The sequence below is a fragment of the Rhinatrema bivittatum genome, chromosome 1, assembly GCF_901001135.1.
Source record: "Rhinatrema bivittatum chromosome 1, aRhiBiv1.1, whole genome shotgun sequence".
Classification (NCBI taxonomy): domain Eukaryota; kingdom Metazoa; phylum Chordata; class Amphibia; order Gymnophiona; family Rhinatrematidae; genus Rhinatrema; species Rhinatrema bivittatum.
Window position 1 is genome coordinate 161607679 of NC_042615.1, and position 22678 is coordinate 161630356.

General features: G+C 45.1%; 1 protein-coding gene across 3 annotated transcripts in view; it reads right to left on the reverse strand.

Annotated features, from left to right (window-relative positions):
- The window catches only part of WDR19 (WD repeat domain 19), a 410737-nt gene that overhangs the window by 238801 nt on the left and 149258 nt on the right, over window positions 1-22678 (reverse strand). For all 3 annotated transcript variants that reach the window (XM_029589326.1, XM_029589343.1, XM_029589335.1), the window contains exons 13-15: window positions 14975-15081; window positions 13491-13613; window positions 4148-4297 (exon numbers count right to left, since the gene is read on the reverse strand). In XM_029589326.1, the coding sequence (XP_029445186.1) occupies window positions 4148-4297; window positions 13491-13613; window positions 14975-15081 (380 nt within the window). The remainder of the gene's footprint in view (window positions 1-4147; window positions 4298-13490; window positions 13614-14974; window positions 15082-22678) is intronic.

Consider the following 22678-nt stretch of genomic DNA (forward strand, 5'->3'; position numbering starts at 1 on the left):
CCTTTGTATTGAGAGGGAATTTTTCTTGTGACTCAGCTATGGTAGTCTATGGGATAGTGTGCCCTTGTGGACTCTTATATATTGGCTATACTACACGAAAAATCAGGTTGAGAATCACAGAACATAAAAGTAGACTGAGAACTGTAAAAGAAGGTGCTCCTTTGGTGGCACACTGGACTGAGGCAGGGCACACTGTAGACCAAGTACGTTTCTTTGTGATACAACAATGCAAAATTAACACTCAGGGAGATGTGACACACATTATGCATAAAATTGAACAAAAATACATTTTTCAGTGGAACACTGTACGCCCAAGGGGGTTAAATGACTCATTGGAATGGGAGGCATTTTATTAATATATCTATGGTGAGGTGACCCTGCAATTTAACATAATATTTTAGGTAAGCATAGGAGAAATATACAGGTTTCTGATGACATGTTGTACCAGAGAATAGATATTTGTGGATATTCTTTGACATCTGGAGAATAGGATTTATGAAAATAACTAAGGATAATTTTTGAATTGTTTGGTAAATTTTAGTTTGATAGATGCAGAATTGAGGTAGAGATCGTTAATCTATGCTATATTATAGAGAGATGTTTCACGGATGTGGGGAGCGGATGTAATGTTTATAATTGGAATAAAGTTTTAGACATTCAATATGCATTTGCGGTTTTGATTGGTAGAGAGTCATTTTAAAAGGATGCGGCTACTTCCTGGTAGTAGTACGTTTAAGTATAGCGTGCCGAAACGGAAGAAGACAGTATGTTGGTTGCAAGAACTACGAAAAAGGCATAGAAGAAGTAGGTTTGCTCGCGGGCTTAAGTAAAAGGTATGTGAGTCTAAAGGTTGTAGTTATGCGGTTTAAGAGTTGGCTTTTGCTGTTGGTTGTAAGAACTATGAAAAAGGCATAAAAGAAGAAGGTTTGCTCGTTGGTCTAAGTAAAAGGTATGCGACAGTGATGCGGTTTAAGAGTTGGTTTTTGATAAAGGAGTATAGAGGTATTTTAATAAGTTTGCCGCGGTAGAGGGATATATATATAACATATATTATGGCACCATATGATTTCAGGAGATGAAAGGAAGACACATGTGAAGAAGACTGGGAGTACTGTGAATACCAACCGCTTTAACAGAACATAAGGAGATAGAAGTGAAAGGAGTTTATTCGGTTACATCGCTATTAGATGTGGTCAGCTAATATTTTGGTATGGAGGGGGATTTAACTGACTCAAGAAAGTTAAGGTTATAAAATGTGATGTTGTTTGAATTGACAAAATTGTTTTACTTGTGTACTGTTTTAGGAGTTCCTGCTAGACGTGGGAAGGCACTTTAAGGAGTAGGGTTATAAGAAGAAATAGGGTGATTATTATAAGTATGGTGATCGGGAGGTGCAATAACCAACTTCAACGTGATCAATTTATGCGTTCATGAATACATCCCTGAGGAAGTCTGCTACGGCGGACGAAACGAGATCGTCGTCGGGTGATTGAACATATAAATAGACAATTAATATTCTATTTGTTATATACTGAGAGGGAGTGCGTTGTATATTATATGAAATGTTCATAGGATATTTGTTGACATATTAATCATGTTGGGGTATTATTTTATAAGTTAATGAATGGTATGTGTGTGGAAAGTATGATTGGGGGTAATGAATGAGTGAGTGGTTTTTAATAATCATTGTCTAGCTAGGAGTTTCTATGTATTAGAGGAGGATGATTTATATTGAATGTGTTTAATAAAAAAGATTCATTTGTAGAATATAGTACTGCGTATAGGACCTCTGATTGTATACTTTACCTAATTAAGGATGTGCATCATGAACTTGAGGCCTACTGCTTTGCACACAGACTGAGTAAAAAGTGCAAGCCTAAGTAACACAAACATGGAGTCTGCAGCCACATGATGATTTTGGCAATTTTATATGAGATGGTGATTCAGAGGAGAAAAGGCTGTGTCTGTTTCTCCATATCAAAGAGTTGTCATCATCTCCCAAATGAGAGGAGAACCTTTGATCCAAGAACTGTGAAACATATCCTTGGTAAAAACTTTGTATCCAGCTATGAAAGGGGTATTTTTCTAGCACCTGTTTTACTAACAGACTCTCTGAACTTAACCCACATTGGTATATTCCTATGCATCAGGACTCAGACAACATCATTTGTATCCCACCAATCCTGCATCTATAATAGGTGGCAACATCTAATCTAGATCAACATTGGAGCCTATAGAACTGAATATTCAATTAGGTTTGACTAGGAGAAAAAGGACTCTGATTTACCCAGATGGTGGCTTTCTCACAGATTATCCACAAGCTTGACTTGGAGAGCTTTGCTGCCAGAATTGAATGTGCAGGTCACTACAACTGTGACTTATAAGTTAAAAATGAGTTTCATACTGAGTTTCATACTTAGTCAAACTGAGTTTGCTCTGTAGCATGGAAGCAACTGTTTGGCAACTATTTCCTTGAAAGTCTTTAGCAAGCTAGTAAATCTTGCACTATTTTGCCATCATATATTTCACGGAGATGTCTGTGAGACCTTTTGGGTTTTATTTGTCATTCGCCAGCATGGGGAGTTGATGGATTTTCCTCATGGCGTGACAACTTCCTGACTTCTGCAGAAGGATGCCCTGGACTCTGTTATGATTCTGCTCGCGGGCCTATATGCGACCAGCCTCTCACCTCCCACCAGCTGCTGCCCTCCTCCCTCGCGGCCCAGAGGCCGCCAACATTGCTGTTTGTCTCGTGGTGGGGGTGCCGCTGCTGCTGTCTCTCCTTTGCGGCCTGGAGGCAGCCGATGCCACTGCTTCCCACGGCCCGAGTGCCACCGCCATTTCTGCCATTCTCCATGCGGCGGGAGTGCCACTGCAGTCTTTTCCCCATGATGGGCGGAGCCACCGCTGACCTCGTCTTCTTCCGCAGCGTGGAGCTGCTGACGTCCCTCCCTTGTCTCATGGCAGGAGTGCCACCATCATTTCCTCTCTTCGCGGCAAGGATGCCACTACCACTTCTCCTGGTCGGGCTTCTCCTAGGCACGCGGCCGTGCCTCTCCACTGTATTTAAAGGGCCCCTGGCGGGAAAAGCACCACGGTCCTGCTAGATGACACCACTCCGTGTCGCCTCTTCAGCCCTATTAAAGGGCTCTTCACCAGTCCCTCATCGCCTTCGCAAGGAGCTGTCTGACCCTGGATGCTCTGTTACTGTTCTTCCATCCAGGAGGCTCCGAGGTCCATCTTCACTCTTTCAAGGTCTTCTGTTCTTCATGGGAGCTTCCTTGTCTTCGTCCTATATTCTTGGTCTCTCGACAGATCCAGCGTCCTCGTCTGTTCAGTGTCCTGATGTTCCAGTCTCTTCGGTTCCTGTCTTCGGATGTCCCAGTCTCTTCGGTTCTTGTCTTTGGATGTCCCAGTCTCTTTGGCTCCTGTCTTTGGATGTTCCAGATTCTCTAGTCCTTGGTTCCGGGAGTTCCAGCCTTGCCCCTTCCTGCTGGTCCCAGTCTCCAGATGGCCATCTGGGCCCCAGGGGAGAAGGCAGAGTCTTCGGCCCCGATCGAGAGGGCTGCTGCAACAGGCAGGAGGGTGAGGAATGGAGAACAGTGAGATGGAGGAGAAGTAAAGGAAGAGAGTTAGGTGGTTAGAGAGAACAGAAAGAGGACTGCATCTGGGTGTGGTGGAACGTGAAAGATGAGGACTAGTTGGGGTGAAGGGAAGGGAACTTGCCAAGGAAGAAATGCACTCACCTTGCACTTCTGTCACACATCAACCTAAAAAGAATTTATTAAATTGAGGGGGTGGGACTGTGGTGGGAGTACATTTTTATCACTGGCAAGCCACTCAAGGAGGAAATATTTCAAACCCTGTTATTTTTACATAAAAATGTCTGCCTTTTATGCTATTGGCAAACTCTACAAAGCTACTTGGCCAGTGTTGCGAGAGCAATAAACTCAACAGGTTGAGCTCATCACTTATACAATGTCTTAGAATATCCTGCAGAGATCGTTCAACTGAAACAAAACAATGCTGCTAAGTGTTCAAAAACACTAAAATAGTTTATTTGTTTTTAAAACATTCAATTAAGAAATTAACTTCCTGTCATTTCAAAAGCTCCCTCAGTTAGTGTGTCACAAGATGACAGACTTACCGGGCAGTATACAAAGCTGTCGCTTTTATCATCGATGAAAACTAGTTTGGCTCCAGTAGGGTCTGGAAAGATTTTTCTCACACTGACGGGGTGGCGGTATTCATTCACATACTGCCAGTCTTCAATATAGAAGTACTGAATAAGACCAGTCTGTGGGAGAGAAGTGAACAAACTTTACAGAAAAAGCAACTAGTACATATAAATTAGCCAATACTTTTATACAGGAATAGCTGTATTAGTCCTGGAGAAAATGTCACACATCTGAAGAAGGGACTTGTGAATTCACAAGTGCTCACATGTCTGATCATCACTTCTGGATAATTCTGATGTTGGCCAAAAAAAGAGATATCAAAACCTGCAAAGAATTCAACATTTTTGCTTTTATTAAATTACAGAAGTACGTACATTTCATTATTTTCATTAAGGTTAATATTAAATAAGCCGGTGAGTGGCTTAGTTATCTGGGTAAAGTTATGCAGATAATTTTAGCAGAATATTCAGCAGGATAAATCTCCTGCTGAAAATATTCAGCTAATGTTACCAGATAAAGTAGTCCAGGTAGTCTCATAAGGTCTTTCTTGCAATTTCTCACAATTTGCTAGTGATTTTACAACTCAGAATAATTGCGTCATCTGCAAATCTGATCATCTCATTTGTCATTCCCTTTTCTACTTTTTAAAAAGATCACCCACCAGGTTCCAATATATCTTCTGTGTAAAATTCAACCTAGTGAAAATTGCCTAAACCACAAATGATATTGTCAAATTTGCCAATCATCATATCCCAAAAAACTAGGGATTATTAGAATTCTGTTAAATTTTGTGTAGGAAGATGTGATGGTTTCATATTAATACTCTGTGTCCCACACCCATGGGGTCGCTATCAATCTGTTTTTTAATCATTAACTCACCACCTCTATCCTATATTTAATTATGAAATTAATTTTCAATGTGTTCTCATAATCTTTTAATACAGCAAATGACAAAATTTAATTTCCTATAAATATTTTTTTATTGAAAATTTTTTTTTCATTTTGTGCACAACTGCCTCTAAAATTTTCACACCGCCCGCAATGATATTATAATCTTTCAATGCTGCTTCTTTCTTGCCGAAGGTTGTTTCTTCTTTTCATGTCAATCAGTCAGTGGAGCTTCCCGCATTCTCTCCTGAGGATATAGCGGGTCCAGTTGGGAGCGATCTTCGCCTGCGTTTCCTTCCGTGAAATATATGATGGCAAAATAGTGCAAGATTTACTAGCTTGACTTCCGGGTTTCCGATCATCTTTTTGTTCTGTGTAGTAGTCCAAATAGGGGAAACCAAGCTTCTAAGACTACGATCGCTCAGTGGTTGAAGGAGGCGATCTTCTCGGCCTATATCTGCCAAGGCCGGGTGGTTCCAGAGGGTTTTAAAGGCTCATTCTTTGCGTTCTCAGGCTACTTCTTGGGTGGAGAGCCAATCGGTCTCTCCACAGGAAATATGCAGGGCCGCTATGTGGAAGTCCCTGCATATCTTTGCTCGACATTACCGCCTTGATGTACAGGCGCCAGTGTTTGGTTCCTTCAGTCAGCAAGTGCTTCGAGCGGGACTGTCTTGGTCCCACCCTTTGTAGGGAAGCTTTGGTACATCCCACGGTCTGGACTGATCCGGGTACGTACAGGGAAAGGAAAATTAGTTCTTACCTGTTAATTTTCGTTCCTGTAGTACCACAGATCAGTCCAGATGCCCTCCCGTGTTTCCTCGGTCTGTGCGCTCGAATTCCTTTCTTTTTTCTCCTTATTATAGGAGTGTCTCTGCATGGCTCTTTTGGATTCTTATTGAAGGCACTGAAAGCATCTTTTACGATGATCAGGGATAGTCATGCAAGAGCGATTAGTTACACAGTTCATTCAATTGTTCTATTGTTGATTGTTCTAAGACTTTAATAGTTATCTTGTTACTTGCTTGACCTTATTCCTGTTGCTGCTTTGACAATGGTTATACTGAAGAGCTGCAGAGTAGGCTCTGTTCTGATATAGGATAACCTTTCAGTTTTGGTCTGTCTCCATCTGCTGGACAGGAGGCTCAACCCATGGTCTGGACTGATCCGTGGTACTACAGGAATGAAAATTAACAGGTAAGAACTAGTTTTCCTATCCAGTTGACATTGTCCTCTTGGAGACTGCCATTCCTAGTGTATTAGAATTAAATGAGATGAACTGAGATGAGCACCGATGAGGCTGCATTCTTTGTTTATAGTAAGCCAATGCTCTCTTGCAATCCAAAGAGTGTAACAATCTCTCTTGACATTTATTATGTAGTTTGGGAAAGAAGATAGGGAGTGAAATGTTTTGATTGATATGAAAAGCCAACACCAGATTTGGGAGGAATTTGGGATGTGCCCTGAGTACTACTTTCTCATGATAAAACTGCAAGTAAGGTGAGAAGTGCACCAAGGCCTGGAGTTCACTTACTCATCGAACTGAGGTGATAGCCACAATAAGAATCACTTTCCACATGAGAAATTTCAAAGTGACTGACTGAAGTAGTTCAAAGGGGTCTTTCATCACAGCTGTCAAGACCATGTTCAAATCCCAGGGCACTGGAGGATTTTTGTCGGGAGGATGAAGGTGAAAAAGGCCTCTCATAAATTGAGATATCAATGGATGCGAAGCAACAGAAGAAAAAAAATTATTCCTTACCTGCTAAATTTTCTTCCTATAGTACCAAGGATCAGTCCAGACAGTGGGCTATCTCCCCCTTCCAGCAAATGGAGTCAGATAGAACTTTGAAGGATGCTTCCTTATAAAGTAGTGCACCCTCTACTAATCCTCAGTATGGAGTATATCAAAGCAAAGAGGAAAACCAGGATGGATCAAGAACAATAGAATTAAGTAACAAATAACAGTGTGCAATGGACACAAAACTGTGTCAAACAACAAACTTGCAGAATGAACCATTAACAAGCCAAAGGAAAAAAGGCACTGAAGAACAATTTGAGCAGAGAGGCAATCCCAAACCCAATAAATAGTCAGGGAGGGCGTCTGGACTGATCCTTGGTACTACGGGAACGAAAATTAGCAGGTAAGGAATAATTTTCTTTTCCCTGTACGTACCAGGATCAGTCCAGACAGTGGGATGTACCAAAGCTTCCCTACTTAGGGTGGGCCCCGGAAAGCCCTGCTCGAATGACCCTAGAGCCAAAGGAGCCAAAAGTAGGCGACTGTATGCGTAGACGATAATGACGAGCAAAGGTATGTAATGATTTCCAAGTTGCCGCTCGACGAGTCTCCTGGAACGAGACCGATTGCATCTCCGCCCAGGAAGCAGCCTGAGCTCGAAGAGAATGGGCCTTGGCACCCGCCGGAGCTTGTCGACCAGCTCTAATGTAGGCCACCGAGATCGCCTCCTTCAGCCAGCGAGCAATGGTAGTTTTCGACGCCTTGGCCCCCTTCTTCGGACCATGCCAGAGAACAAAAAGATGGTCCGACAAGCGAAAATCATTAGTGACTTCCAGATAGCAAATAAGGATATGCTTGACATCTAGCTTGTGTAGATCTGCCGATGCGTCCGCTGAGGACGGAAGCTCTACCGTCTGATTCAAGTGGAACTCGGAAACCACCTTGGGTAGAAAAGCAAACACAGTGCGCAAGAAAACTCCTGAATCCGTAAAACGAAGGTAGGGCTCTCTGCACGAGAGTGCTTGAAGCTCCGAGATTCTGCAGGCAGAACAGATAGCTACCGGGAAAACCGTCTTGACAGTGATACCCTTGAGGGTCGCGGAATGCATGGGTTCAAAGGGTGGTCCGATAGATTCGGAGAACGAGATTGAGAGTCCATGAAGGATAAAGAGCGTGGACCGAGGGTTTCACGTGCTACACCCCCCCTGAGGAATCGGATGATATCCGGGTGAAAGGAAAGGGAAGTTCCCTCTCGTTGATGAAGTAGAGAGCATGGGGCAAAGACTTGCACTCTCAGCGAGTTGTAGGCCAGACCCTTGTCCAGTCCCTGTTGAAGAAAAGATAGGATGTGAGCCACCGAGGCGGTCCGTGGCGACACAGGTATGGAGGCACACCAGTTCTCAACAACCTTCCATACCCTGATATAGGAGATGGAGGTAGACGTCTTTCTAGCCTTGAGGAGGGTCAAGATAACGGCCTCTGGGTATCCACGCCGTCTCAGCCAGCGCCTCTCAAAAGCCAGGCCTCAAGACAAAAGCGATCGGCCTGGGCAAAAGATACCGGACCCTGATGCAGCAAGCGTGGAAGGTGACCCAGATGAAGAGGTCCGTCCACTGCGAGGTTGATCAAGTCTGCAAACCACGGACAACGGGGCCATTCCGGCGCCACCAGAATTACCGGGCTCTGGTGGGACTCTATTCTCCGGAGCACCTTGCCCACCAGAGGCCAAGGGGGAAACACGTAGAGGAGAACGTGACGGGGCCCGGGAGGACTAAGGCATCCACTCCCTCTGTGCCGAACTCTCTTCTGCGACTGAAGAACCGAGCTGCCTTAGCATTCCGAGAGGTTGCCATTAGGTCCAGATAGGGGGTCTCCCATCTATGGAACAGGAGATTCACCACCTCCTCTGAAAGTTCCCACTCTCCGAGATCTAAATGTTGACTGAGAAAGTCGGCTTGAATGTTGTCTACGCCTGCGATGTGGGAAGCCGCTAGGAGAGATGAGTCTCCGCCCACGCCATCAACCTGTCTGTCTCCCTAGAGACATGCTGGCTCCTCATGCCCCCTTGGCGATTGATGTAGGCCACAGTGGTCGCATTGTCTGAGAGTATTCGGACTGCGTGACGGACGAGAGGTAGGAAGCGTTTCAATGCCAGACGCACTGCTCTGGTCTCCAAGCGATTGATCGGCCAAGTTGCTTGGGACGGCGTCCACTTCCCTTGCGCAGAACTCATCTGACACACCGCTCCCCAGCCAGAGAGACTGGCATCTGTTGTGACGATTACCCATTTCGGGATGTCCAAATGAACACCCTGGAGAAGATGAGACAGGTTGAACCACCATGAAAGACTGTCCTTGGCTCCCTGCGGGAGAGGAAGGATGGCTTGGAAGTCCCGAGACACCGGCTTCCAGCGGGAGAGCAAGTCGTGCTGTAAGGGACGCATATGTGCAAACGCCCAGGGGACCAGATCGATGGTGGAAGCCATGGATCCCAGGACCTGGAGGTAATCCCACGCCGTTGGAAGCGAGAGACTGATGAATCGCTGTATCTGAGCTATGAGTGTATGAGCCCTGTCCGGGGGCAGAGACACCTTGCCCAGCGCTGTGTCGAAATGCTCCCCCAGGAAGTCCAGAGACTGAGATGGAGAAAGGCTGCTCTTGGCGAAGTTGACCACCCAACCGAGGGAGTGAAGAAGCGTCAACACCTTGTCGACCGCCCGGTGGCACTGGGCTGAGGACTTTGCCTAAATGAGCCAGTCGTCCAGGTATGGGTGCACCAAGACTCCCTCCCTCCGGAGAGCGGCGGCTACTACTATCATCACCTTCGTGAAGGTTCGAGGAGCAGTAGCAAGACCAAAGGGTAGAGCCTAGAACTGGAAATGCTGTCCCAGAATCTTGAATCGCAGAAAACGCTGATGCGCTTGGAGGATGGGAATGTGTAGATAAGCTTCCATCAGATCCAGGGAAGCCAAAAATTCTCCGGAGTGTACCGCCGCTATCACGGAGCGCAAGGTTTCCATCTGAAATTGGGGAATTTTGAGGGCCCTGTTGACCATCTTGAGATCCAAGATCAGGCAGAAGGAACCTTCCTTCTTGGGGACTACAAAGTATACCAAATAATGTCCCCGGCCTACTTCCGGGGGAGGACCGGACGAATCGCTCCGAGAGCCAGAAACCTGTCAAGTGTCTGCTGGACTATGAGTTGTTTCTGGACTGGGCCACATGGAGAGATGAGGAACCTGTCTCTTAGCGGCCGAGCAAATTCTAACGTGTAGTCGTGTCTTAGAATATCCAGTACCCGATCCTGGGGTTCGGGGAGTGGGCCAGCATAGCGTCATTGTGAAGACTTGGAGGACGTCCCCTGGGCTGGACCAGAGCGGAGCTGTCTTTGGGCACGAAAGGACTGAGTCTAGGATTGAGATCGAGAGGACAGCTGACGAGGAGCTGCAGTCCTTGCCTGGCGGAAACGACGTTGATTCCTGAATCAGCTTTTACTGGAATTAAACGACCTAGAAGAATGAGGGCGATCCTCTGGCAGTTTGTGTACCTTATTCTCTCCGAGGGACTTGATAATCTCGTCCAGATCCTCCCCAAATAGTAGCTTGCCCTTGAAGGGTAGGGATCCCAGCTGTGACTAGGAAGAAGAATCTGCCGACCAGTTGCGAAGCCAGAGGAGGCGTCTAGCCGAGACTGCAGAAACCATAGATCTGGCCAATACTCTCAGAATGTCATATAGAGCGTCTGCTCCATATACTATGACAGCCTCCAGGTGGTCTCATTGAAGTGCTTCTTCAGGAGGCAACTCCTGGGAGCTGAGCAGCTGTTGAAGCCAGCAGAGGCCTGCACGCTGAGCTAAGGAACTACAAATGGCCGCCCAGACCCCCAGGGGGGACACCTCGAAAACTCTCTTAAGATAAACTTTCAGCTTTCGATCTTGAAGATCTCGCAAAGCTGCACCACCCGTTACTGGAATGGTAGTTCTTTTCGTCACTGCTGAGACTGTAGAATCTACTGTGGGAACCTTAAGAAGCTCCAGAAAATCATCTGGGAGAGGATATAGCTTATCCATGGCTCTGCCGACCTTGAGGGAGGTCTCCGGAGAATCCCATTCCCTGGATAACAGTTGAAGGAACGTGGAATAAGAAGGAAAGGACCTACATGGCGGACGTAGACCAGTCAGAAGGGGGTCCCCTTTCTTCGCTGGTGGATTAGGCTCAGGCGAGTATGTGGAATGAGGGGGTCCAGGTCATCTCTCTGGAAGATCCACAGGACTCTAGGATCATCCCCTTCCAATTGAGCCATGGTTGAAGGTTCATCCGGATCCAGGTCCTGCTGAGGAACAGCGCCCCCCCCCCACAGAGGGGTGTATCAAACGGACACTCGGAACGCTTGAGGTGGTCGGAGGTACCCCTAGTCCAGGGACCGCTGACCCTTAGGCACTCCCCACGGTCTGGGCACTTCCCAAGACCTCAGTGGAATCAGTCATTCTAGGTACCATAGGAGGAGGAGGTCCCGCCAGAAATTCCTGGTGCTGGCCCATTCTGGCCAGGTAAGCATTGTGAAGCAGGAGAACAAAATCCGTAGAAAACGGAGGTGGCCCCAATGGAGGAAGAGTGGGAAGATCCCCTGATGGAGGAAAAAGCTCCAGAGGTGGAACGGGTGTCAAAACCGGTGGCTGAGATGAAAAAGGAGTGTCCTGCTTTTTTCCTGTTAGCGCCGCAGCAGCCGAGTCTGGAGACAAAATGGCCGCTGTTTCTGCGGTCAGCGGGATTGGGGCCGGCCCCTGAGCGCCGAGGCATGCCAGAAGACGAGAACCAGAGCAGCCCGGCGGTTGAGAGGGTCCCTCCCCACCAGGGAGGCAAGCTGTGCAAATCCCCTCGCGAAAGAGCCTCGACCCGGGCTCTCCACAAGTGCAGCACCTGGACGAACGAGGCATGGGGATCCCCGACGGAGCCGAGAGGGAACCAGCTGTTCTTAACGCGAGAAACAAGCAGGGTTTAAAGCTGCGGGAAGCGGGAAAAACCTCCGCTTCAGCCTGTTCTTCCTCACGCTCACCAGGTTCGTGGCTGTAAGAAACAGGTAATAGCCTTCGCTTCAGTCCTGCTCTCTCTCTATCCCTCAGCGACCCACAGATAGAGGCACAGAGGAATAACGCCTCTCTGTGCCGGCTGCCCCGAGGAAAACGGCGTCTCAGGGGCAGCGGGTCGTACAGCAGCCACAGGGGGAGAGGTCGGCACCACCGACTTGCACCCCGGAGAGAGGAAGAGAGGAAATAACTTGTCAAAAGGAAATAAAAACAAACTTATTCCAACAACAGAGATGGGAGGGGTGGGGAGAGCTGCAAATAGTACTGCCTGCAAGCTATAGAATGCTCCCACTAAAACAGGAGCAGAGGCTACAGGAAAGCTCTCCAAATAATTCCCTCAGAAAATTCAAAATTCAAAGATTTATTTATTTTTTTTTTAATATACCTGATCCATCCAAAAGAAAGGAAAGCTGAGGAAAATAGAGAAATTCCTAAAATAGCTTTCTAGTCATCTCAGTGGGGAATGAAAGCCACCACTGTCATCTGCTGGAGTCAAGAGAATACTGAGGATAGTAGAGGGTGCACTACCTTATAAGGAAGCATCCTTCAAAGTTCTATCTGACTCCATCTGCTGGAAGGGGGAGATAACCCACTGTCTGGACTCATCTGGTACGTACAGGAAATCCCCATTCCTTTTATAGTAAGCCACTATAGCACTTAAATGAACCCTTCTGGATGACATCACTAAGCCAGATTCTGAGAGATGGAACAGATAATTGAGAATCTCATTGGGAACACGGATTGTATTCATTTCTGTTACAAGTCAGCGCATTCGCCATTGTCAGGCTCAGTCAAGGCGCATCAGGTGCGAGACACAGTATCCTTCAGTAGCACATCCTTGGAAGGTGCCAATTGAAGACACTGGTAAAGCAGCTACATAGTCAGCTATCCATACCTTCACCTCTCACTACTATCTAGACCAGCTAGCAGCTTCAGAGAGCATCTTAGGGAAAGTGGTTGTGTGTCAAGTGTAGTTAACCAGAAAGACATATCCACCGAGGGAGTGGGTTAAAAAAAAAAAGGAAAAAGGAACAGACAAAGGAAGAATTGGAATGGTGACATGGTAAACACAAGTTGTTCCACCCTCGTCCTTTCACCCTTCCATTCCATTTTTCCTTTTTTGTAATCCGAAGCTTGGGACTCCCACACAGCATAGCTAATACAGCCTGCTTATCGACGGAAAAAAGAAAGTTTGTTTACCGTAAACAATGTTTTCCGTAGATAGCTGGATGAATTTGCCATGTGTACCCTCCCTCCTCCCTGGATATGTCTTTCCAATCTTTCCAAACCATGGCGCTGCTGTCCTCTTTTCTAAAGACTTAGGAGACAGATGATGCACTTCGTGCGGGAAGTGCCATAAAGGCGCAGCAGAGCAAAGTTCTAACTTATTGGAGAGAGAGAGTCCGCATGAGTACCTTCGGATAAAGTCACCCAGACACCATTTATGGTAAGCAAACTTGCTTTTACCAACATGAAACTTCATCTGTCATTTAGATACCCTGCTATATCATAGAGATAGCAAAGGCATGGAGATTCCAATGATTTCCAATATTATAAATCTTGTATTGAGTAATGACTTGAACACAGCACAAAACACTTACATCTGTTCCATAAATGAGGAAGTCACTAGTTAAAGCATGGCACAAAATTCGACATTTATCATCCAGTGCTGGGAAAAGTCGAGTCTCCCGTTCTTCCTGTCCGTCTAAGCCTTCATTTTCTATCTACAGCAGAAGGAATAAAAAAATGTTTGAATAAAGGCCAGTAACCTTCTCATGCACTGCAGACATTTCCAAGCTTATGAAATCATACTCTGAAACTATATTGATTCTTGTAACAGTACTGAATGTCCAACTGTGGTATTAAATGTGGAAGTAATATCAGTGGGTACCAATTTAGTTTCAGTTTGTGCAAAGCTCAGAGTGCAGTATTTACAGTAAATTAGCCATGTGTCCCTAGAGCACAAACACAGGTCTTTAAGTGGTAATCTCTATAGTCCAGAACTGATCTAGTACCTGAAATATTTCTGGTATAATTTCATTCCTACAAAAGAATCTCTGCAACGGTTGCTCCAGTGGAGCTCTAGTAAACATCCTTTCTTCATTCATAGACAAAGAAATAATCTTTCATTTTCCTGCTTTATGCAGTACTGGCAGGTAAAGCGTATCTGTTCTTCCTTCCTTGCCCAGTTTTTGGAGAGTAAATTTAGAAGCTGTTCTGAAGCGGAAGGAAGTTGGAATATGTCCATTCCTCCTCCAAATACTATGCCTGTGAAGGAAAAGACCAAAATTCTGGACATGCAAGATCCTCTTTCTCACCGCAGCACAGAAAATGCTAGTCTCATTAACTTTCTGGAGATGGACTAACATGCCAAATTTCCATGCCCTCCTGAGCTGGAGAAGGATGCTACGTCTGGGTGTAAAGGTTTCTGAGTGTTCAATAGAAGTCAAAGTATGACAGATTGTGTGAGATTACAGCAGTGCTGGACAGAATAAATAACTATGCAACTAAGAGTGTATGAAACAGTGATACAAAGTAACACAGAGAATGATAAGCACATGCAAACACTGAGAACATGATACAGAAGTAGAAAGTGTACAATGGAGCAAGGGGAGAATGTAAACAGGATGTGAACCGTCAAAGTGAGATTGAGAAAGAATGAATGAGTCTGAGAGAGTAAGCACCTAATGTTAGCTGTGCTATGCGTCTCAAGTCCAGAGAGTAAGAAAGGGACAACAGAAAAAGCTAGTTAGGCTGACTTCCAAATTCACCTGTATGTCAAAGATTAAACAGAAGCCTTGTGGATGCTGTTTCCTTTAAGGAGTGCTGATGCAGAAAGTTAACACCTCATCACACAAGACTCAGAAACTGCAGTAGCAGGTCATAGCATAAGAACAGAGCAGGCTAGAAGGTATCAGGTGGATGAGAGTATGGAGTGTTCTTTTTTAATCCTATACTGAGTAAGGCTGAAATTCAATAATTTCAAGTTTTTGAGTCAGTTCTGTAGAAATGCTCCTTTCAGTTAATATAGTGTGCAAGAAACTGATACATTATGAATTTTAAAAATAATCTGTTTTCTGCTTACCATATGTAGCTGGAGTTTTCCCTCAAAAAGTGCAGAAGCATAGTCTGAATTAAGGCTCATGCTAGCCACTGTCCCCAGATATTCCATATCTTTCAACTTTTGTATACCTAAAAATTAAAATACCATTAGTTAGTTTAGAACTAGCAGAATCTGTTGTAAGTTTGCTTAACATGATTAGGTTCAAAGATTGTCTGAATAATACTGTACTATGGTTGACCCTTACTGTGCAGACTTTGTGACTACAGTCATTTCTTTGTACTTCAAAAAGAGGAAGTATCTCCTTCCATTCTGGGAGCCTCGCTCAGGGGAGACTCGAGGCAATTTGCTGCCTGAGGGGAGGGATGAAATGGCGGTTCTGTCCCTGTCCCCCCAAAGGTATGGTGCAGGATAGCAAGGGGCAGTCTCTTTATATTCTGGCCCTTTCAGTGATTTCAAATGCAGTGGAAGGGGGAATGCAGGGGTCAGAGTTCTCAGAGGAGGGGTAGATAACATGTCAGTGATATTGTTTCTAGGAAGCTGGCAACCCTGCCACATTCCCAGGAACCCTAGAGGAGTGGGAGATGGGTGAATGGTAGGGGTCTGTGTGTGGCACACTCTCTCTGGGATGATACAAGTATATTGGGTAAACTAGACAAACTTTACAGCCTTGTACCTGTGCTCCCCTGCCCTCACCACACACAATTAAAAATTCTGCATTTATAATAACCAATTTTACATAAAAAAGGACATTAAAAGTATAATCTTGTGAGGTAAAAATATCAAAAACCTGCAAAAAAGCAAAACATTCACTTGGAATGCACATGGTATTAAGCCTGTTGTAATGCATATTGTGTTTGGCTTTGCCCTCAAAAAGTCCAGAGTAAACTGAATTACAAATTCCTGGAAGAAAAGTCCATATACCATTATTAAGATGGACTTGGGAAAATCCACTGCTGATCCATGGGATAAATAGTTATGGAATCTATCAACCTTTGGGGATCCTTCCAGGTACATATGGGCCACTGTAGGAGACATGATACTGGGCTTAATGGAACTTTGGTATGACCCAGTACAGCAAATCTTATGTTTTTATGTACAATATAGTAAATCTCCCATACTAAAAGAGCACTAACTGCCAGCACTCAAACATTAAAAATCCTAACTATGAAAAGGTAACACTACAAATATTACACCAGGCCCTAAACACCAAAACACCTCTTATTAGGAAATCAGAACAACAGTCACACATGCAGAACTCAGACAGTCCCTCACCAAATACAGAATAAAGAAACCATATACAGAAATGTATAGACAAAAACTGAACTAGAAACTGCAACAAGCCAAGGTGTATGCAGTGCAACAAAGGAAAAACAGAAATACCATTCTTCAAAACAATAAAATCAAGGAATATAAAGAATCAATCATAATAGTAAAAACATACTAATAAAAAGAACAAATATTTCAAAATAACTGATAAATAGAATAACAGCCAATAATTAACATAAAAACTGAAAAATATTCCCAATTATTTCAAAACAGCAGACACATAAAACACCACCTAATACTTAAAAGTAATAACATCGCCACACACACACACACACACACACCCTGATCCCTGAGGCACACTGCTAGTAACAACCCCCTCCCTCAGAGAAAACTCCATTTACTATTACCCTTTGTTGCCTCCAACTCAGCCAGTTTCTAACCCAGTCAGTCACTGTAGGATCCATATCAAGGATGCACAATTTATTTTTAAGTTTTCTGTGCAGAACTGTGTCAAAGGCATTGCTAAAATCCAAGTACTCTTTGTCTAGTGTTCTCTCTTAATCCAATTCTCTGGTCAGCCAATCAAAAGAATTCATCAGATTCTACTGACAAGATTTAACTCTAGTAAAGCCATCATGCCATCCATTTGATTCCAAAAATTGCACTATTCTCTGTTTTAGCAGCAATTCCATTAGTTTGCTCACCACAGAGGTCAGATTAACTGGCCTCTAGTTCTCAGCCTCCTCCTTGCTTTCACTTTTATGAATAGGAACCACATCTGCCCTTTTCCAGTCCTCTGGAACTACTCCAGACTTTAAAGAAGCATGACAAGGTCAGCCAGCGGAGTTGCCAAGACATGTCTAAATTCTCTTAGTACCCTTGGATGTATCCCCTCCGGCCCCATCGTCTTATCTATTGTAATCAACAGAAAACAAAGGAAATACCTAAGATTCATCCTGCAAGACCGCAATACCAATACAGGATACTGCCCTTTAGTCTAGCAGAAGCTCCAAGAGACTTTAGCAAATGTCTAGCAGTGGTGGCAGTTCATGTGAAAAGGCAGGATATAGCAAAATTGCTTACCTTGTAATAGGTGTTATCCCAGGACAGCAGGATGTAGTCCTCACATATGGGTGACATCATTGATGGAGCCCTGGTACGGAAAACTTTCTGTCAAAGTTTCTAGAAACATTTGACTGGCACACTGAGCCCATTGAGCATGCCCAGCACGCCATGATATTCTCAGCCACAGGGGTCTCTCTTCAGTCTCGTATGTAGCAATAAGCTTTAGCAAAAAATAAAATAATAAAACGTATCAGACCCAACTCCGCGGGGTGGCGGGTGGGTTTCGTGAGGACTACATCCTGCTGTCCTGGGATAACACCTAGTACAAGGTAAGTAATTTTGCTTTATCCCAGGACAAGCAGGATGCTAGTCCTCACATATGAGTGATTAGCAAGCTATAGGCTGAGTCATTTTGTAGTGAAGCAACATTGCAGTATTGTTGGTAAAAAATGAGGCAGCCAAAAATCACCGCAGGTTGGATGTTGAAGGAGTTGGGATTATACTGGAAACAAGTTCTTTAAGACAGATTGTCCGTAGGCTGAATCTTGTTGTCCTTCTTTGTCCAAACAGTAATGAGCTGCAAAGGTGTGAAGAGAACTCCATGTTGCCGCTTTGCATATGTGTTGCGTTCGTGCCTGTTTCTCGCCCTCGCTCCACTCTCTCTACTTCTGTGGTGACTCCCTCCAGGTCTGACAAACAGTTGCTACCGCGGAGTTCTCCTGCCACATCTCATCGGAACCACCGAGCTGGCTTGATGCTATAGACCCGCCATGCTCCTAATGACGTAAGGGCGCGCGCGCTCCAGACTTGTACCGGCGAAGGCGCCAACCTCGGGGGCGTCCTCCCATAGTGACGTCACCCGCTTCTAACATAAAAAGGTCTTGACTGCTACTACTAATCGAGTTAGCAAGGACTCGAATCTTTCTCTGCCAGTTACGATTCAACCAAGCTACTCTGCTTTTGTATTATTAGGAGTACCCGCTCCTTGGGGGCTCCGCTCTCTCTATTCTTTATTTCAGATTGTTGGATGGGATCCGGTACTTGCTTCTCGAGGGCCTATGTTCCCGAAGACTCAGAAGACTCCTATTGCCTGGAGGCGATCGCAGATGTGAACCCAGTGAATCCTATTTCAGACAGGAACTAATACTCGCTCCACGAGGGCCTACATTCCTAAATCTCTCCTAGCCTCTCTTCTATTCCAGAAGCCATCCCATACACAGTTATTGTGAGTTCTATTTCAGACTGCCTACAGGAACCAGTACTCGCCTGCGGCTCCTGCTCCTGAATACTGAAGGCTCTCGGTTGCATAAAGAAGACACTACAGAGATCTACAATTGTGAGTGTATCATCTACCACTGGTTATGCCCAGCATACCCTGTCTACTCACTATCTATAGTCTCTCCTTACAGCTCAGCAACTCAGAGATCGTAGTTCCAGTATCAGAGGGTCTTCAGCCCTGTCGGCCATATCAACTCTCTACTGCCACCTTTGGTGGTTCTACTTCCAGTCTAATAAAGAACTATCTGTGTTTGTCTCAATACTCCAACCTAGCCGGTGGTCCCTCTCAAGATCTCCACTTGAGGGCGCTGTCATCTGCCATCGGCCCAGGGATTCACTATTTTACTAAGTGTTCATTCTTTACACTAATAGAACGGTATTATCAACTGCCACTCGGTGGGAAACAATCCACAGCAGATCACTAACTTCGCCTATGGAGTATCATCTAGAGCTAGCCCCTCCCCTTGGGGGAGCAGTACTGAACAATATATTGAGGATTGGCACTGAACGATAGTGTGCTACTGAGGTTGACATTGCCCTTACTGAATGCGCCTTTACTCACCCTTGGAGAGGAAGGCCTGCTTTTTCATAACAGAATTCTATACAATCTGCTAGCCAGTTGGAGAGAGTGTGTTTGCCCACTGGATTACCGGGTTTGTTTGGATCAAAAGATACAAAAAGTTGAGTGGATTTCCTATGGACTGCAGTGCAGTCTAAGTAATATGCTAGCGCACGTTTACAGTCCCAGGTATATAAGGCCTTTTCACCTTGGAGAGTGTGAGGTCTTGGGAAGAATATAGGCAAAACTATGGATTGGTTCAAGTGGAATTCCATAACTACCTTGGGGAGGAATTTTGGATGTGTCCAGAGAATCACTCTGTCATGTAGGAATTTTGTATAGGGTGAGTACGTGACAAGTGCTTGTAACTCACTAACCCTTCAAGCCGATGTAATGGCTATGAGGAAGATAGTCTTCCATGTGAGAAATTTAAGATCACAGGAAGTCATGGGTTCAAAAGGAGAACACATGAGCCTTGTTAAGACCAAAATCAGGTCCCATTCTGTGACAGGTGGTCGAATTGGTGGTTTAAGGTGAGTTAAACCTCTCATAAACCTACTGACAGGAGGTTGTATGGATATTGGTGCATCTCCCATCTTGTTATGGTAAACTGAGATTGCACTTAAGTGTACTCTTACAGATGAGGTCTGGAGACCAGAGTCTGAAAGATGGCATAAGTAAACTAGCAGAGAAGGTGTGGGGCAGAAGAAAGTGTCTATGTTCTTTTGCATGCACCACAAAGTAAATCTTTTCCATTTCGAAGAATAGTTCTTTTGTGTGGAAGGTTTACGTGAAGCTATAAGCACTTGAGAGACATTAGTTGAAAGTTTGAGGGGTTGTAAAATCAAGCTTTCAACATCCATGCTGTCAGAGATAAGGATTGAAGGTTGGGATGGCGCAACCTGCCCTGATCCTGAGTTATGAGATTGGGAGCTACACCCAGGTGAATTGGTTCTCTGATCGAGAGGTCTACGAGTATGGGAAACCATACTTGTGGAGGCCAATACGGGGCTATGAGTATCATGGACCCCTTGTCCTGTTGTAGCTTCACTAGAGTTTTGGTTATTAGCGGTATCAGAGGATACGCGTATAAAAGGCCGGCGTTCCAAGGGCAAGCAAAGGCGTCCTTGGCTGGCTGGTGTTTCTGCCTGTGCAGAGCGCAAAATTTGTCCACTTTGTAATTCAGGTGTGATGCAAACAGGTCTATTGTTGTCCCCAACGTTGGACTATCCTGGTCACTACTAGGGGATCCAGGGACCACTCGTGTGGTTGGAAGTGACGACTGAGGTTATCTGCAACTATGTTGTGGATGCCCGCTAGATAGGTGGCCTGGAGAAATATGGAATGTGTTAGGGTTCAGTCCCAAATTTGTGCAGCTTCTTGACAAAGGAGATACCGTTCCTCCCTGTTTGTTTAGGTACTTCATGGCTACTGTATTGTCCATTTGAATCAGAACAGTTTTGTGTGAAAGGCAGTCCTTGAATGCATGCAGAGCATAACGTATAACTCGAAGTTCCAGGAAATTGATTTGAAATGTTGCTTCGAGTTTTGTCTAAGTGCCCTGGGTTTGGAGATTGTCTATTTGAGCTCCCCAACCTAAGATGGATGCATCTGTAGTTAAAGTTATCTGTGGGACTGGTTATTGGAAGGGTAAGCCCTTGCACAAGCTGTCTCTAGTGATCCACCAAATGAGAGAAGAACGCAGTTGGTGGGTTACTTGAATTGGAGAAGACAGTGGTTGAATGGCTTGGATCCATTGTGACCTTAATGTCCATTGGGTCATTCTCATGGCTAGTCTTGCCATAGGAGTAACATGAACTGTGGAGGCCATGTGGCCCAGTAAAGTTAGAAACTGATGAGCTGTTGCTTGTTTCTGTGAGTGTAGCGAGTTTGCTAGTAGGGAGAGCGTGTCTGCCCGATCCTCGGGTAGAAAAGCTCTTGAAAGGATGGTGTTCAATTCTGCTCCGATGAATTGAAGTAGGTGAGACGGAATGAGATGGGACTTTTGATAATTGATGAGAAACCCCATCATTGAACTAGAGTAATTGTTCGGCTGAGAGAAGCCAAAGCTCCTTGTTGAGATTGACTTCTAATGAGCCTGTCGTCTAGATAGGGGAAAACTTTCCTTGTGTAAGTGTGCTGCTACTACTACATTTCGTGAATACTCCCAGAGCTGAGGCAAGTCCGAATGGTAGTACTCTGTACTGGAAATGTTGATGACTCACCAGGAAATGCATGAGGAGGGAATACTGGAATGTGAGCGTAAGCTTCTTATAGATCCAGAGAACAAAGCCAATCTCCTGTTTGAAGAAGGGGAAGCATGGTGCCTAGAGAAACCATCCTGAACTTTTCTTTCCTTAGAAATTTGTTGAGATTTCTGAGGTCTAGGATGGGATGTAGGCCTCCGGTTTTCTTTGGAATGAGGAAACAACGGGAGTAGAATCCTCTGCCCTGCTAAGTCCGGGGCACCGGTTCTACAGCTCTGGCTCTCAGAAGGGTGGATACTTCTGCTTGTAGACAAATTATGTGACTTTCATTTAACGAAAGAGGTTTTGGAGGAAAGTCTCTTGGAGGTGAGAGGAAACTAAGTTGGTAACCTCGTGACATTATTGAGAGTACCCATTGGTCTGTTGTTATCTGCAACCAATGGTTGTAGAAGGAGGAAACTCGGCCTCCTACTGGCAGGTTCGGTTTGGGATTGTGGAGATGGTTTTGTTCTCTGGTGGTGGCCTCAAAAACCTGCAGCCAGTCCCGTCTGCAGTGGCGGTTGAGGCCTAGTGGCTCTATGCTGTCTGGGCTGAGATCTTTGTTGTGGACGAGAAGATCTACCCCTGGATGCCGGTGGATAATATCGTCTCTTCCGGTAGAAAGGTTTTCTGGTTTCTTTCCTTGGTGGATGGCAAGACATTGATGAGGAAGAGTCTTGCGGAACTGACAACAGTTGGCGCAATGTCTCTGCGTGTTCTTTTAGTTGGGTTACTGCGTTCTGGACTTTCGACCCAAAGAGGTTGTCACCTACGCAGGGCAAATCTACTAGCTTCTCTTGTACCTCAATCCTGAGGTCAGAGGCTTTTACCCAGGCCCAGCGACGTGCACTGATTCCTGAGGCTGCCACCCTTGAAGATATTTCGAAGTTATCATAGGCAGCCCGGACTTTGTGCTTTCCAGCTTCAAGTCCTTTATGTATAATGGCCTGAGCTGCATCCTGGTACTGTTGAGATAGGGAATTAGAAAGTTCCTGCATCTGCTTCCATAGATTCCTTTGGTATTGCATCATATAAAGTTGATAGGATGCTATCCTTGAGTTGAGCATAGCTCCTTGGAATACCTTTCTCCCGAAAGAGTCTAGGAATCTATGATCCTTCCCAGGTGGAGTGGAGGAATGAGGTCAATCTCTTTTGGACTTCTTTTGAGCCGACTCAACTACTACCAATTGATGAGGTAACTGTGGCTTTTGATAATCAGGCACATGTTGAACTAGGTATGTAGAGTCCACTCTTTTATTAATAGGTGGAATGGAACATGGATGTTCCCAAAGCCTATGTTGTAACTCCAAA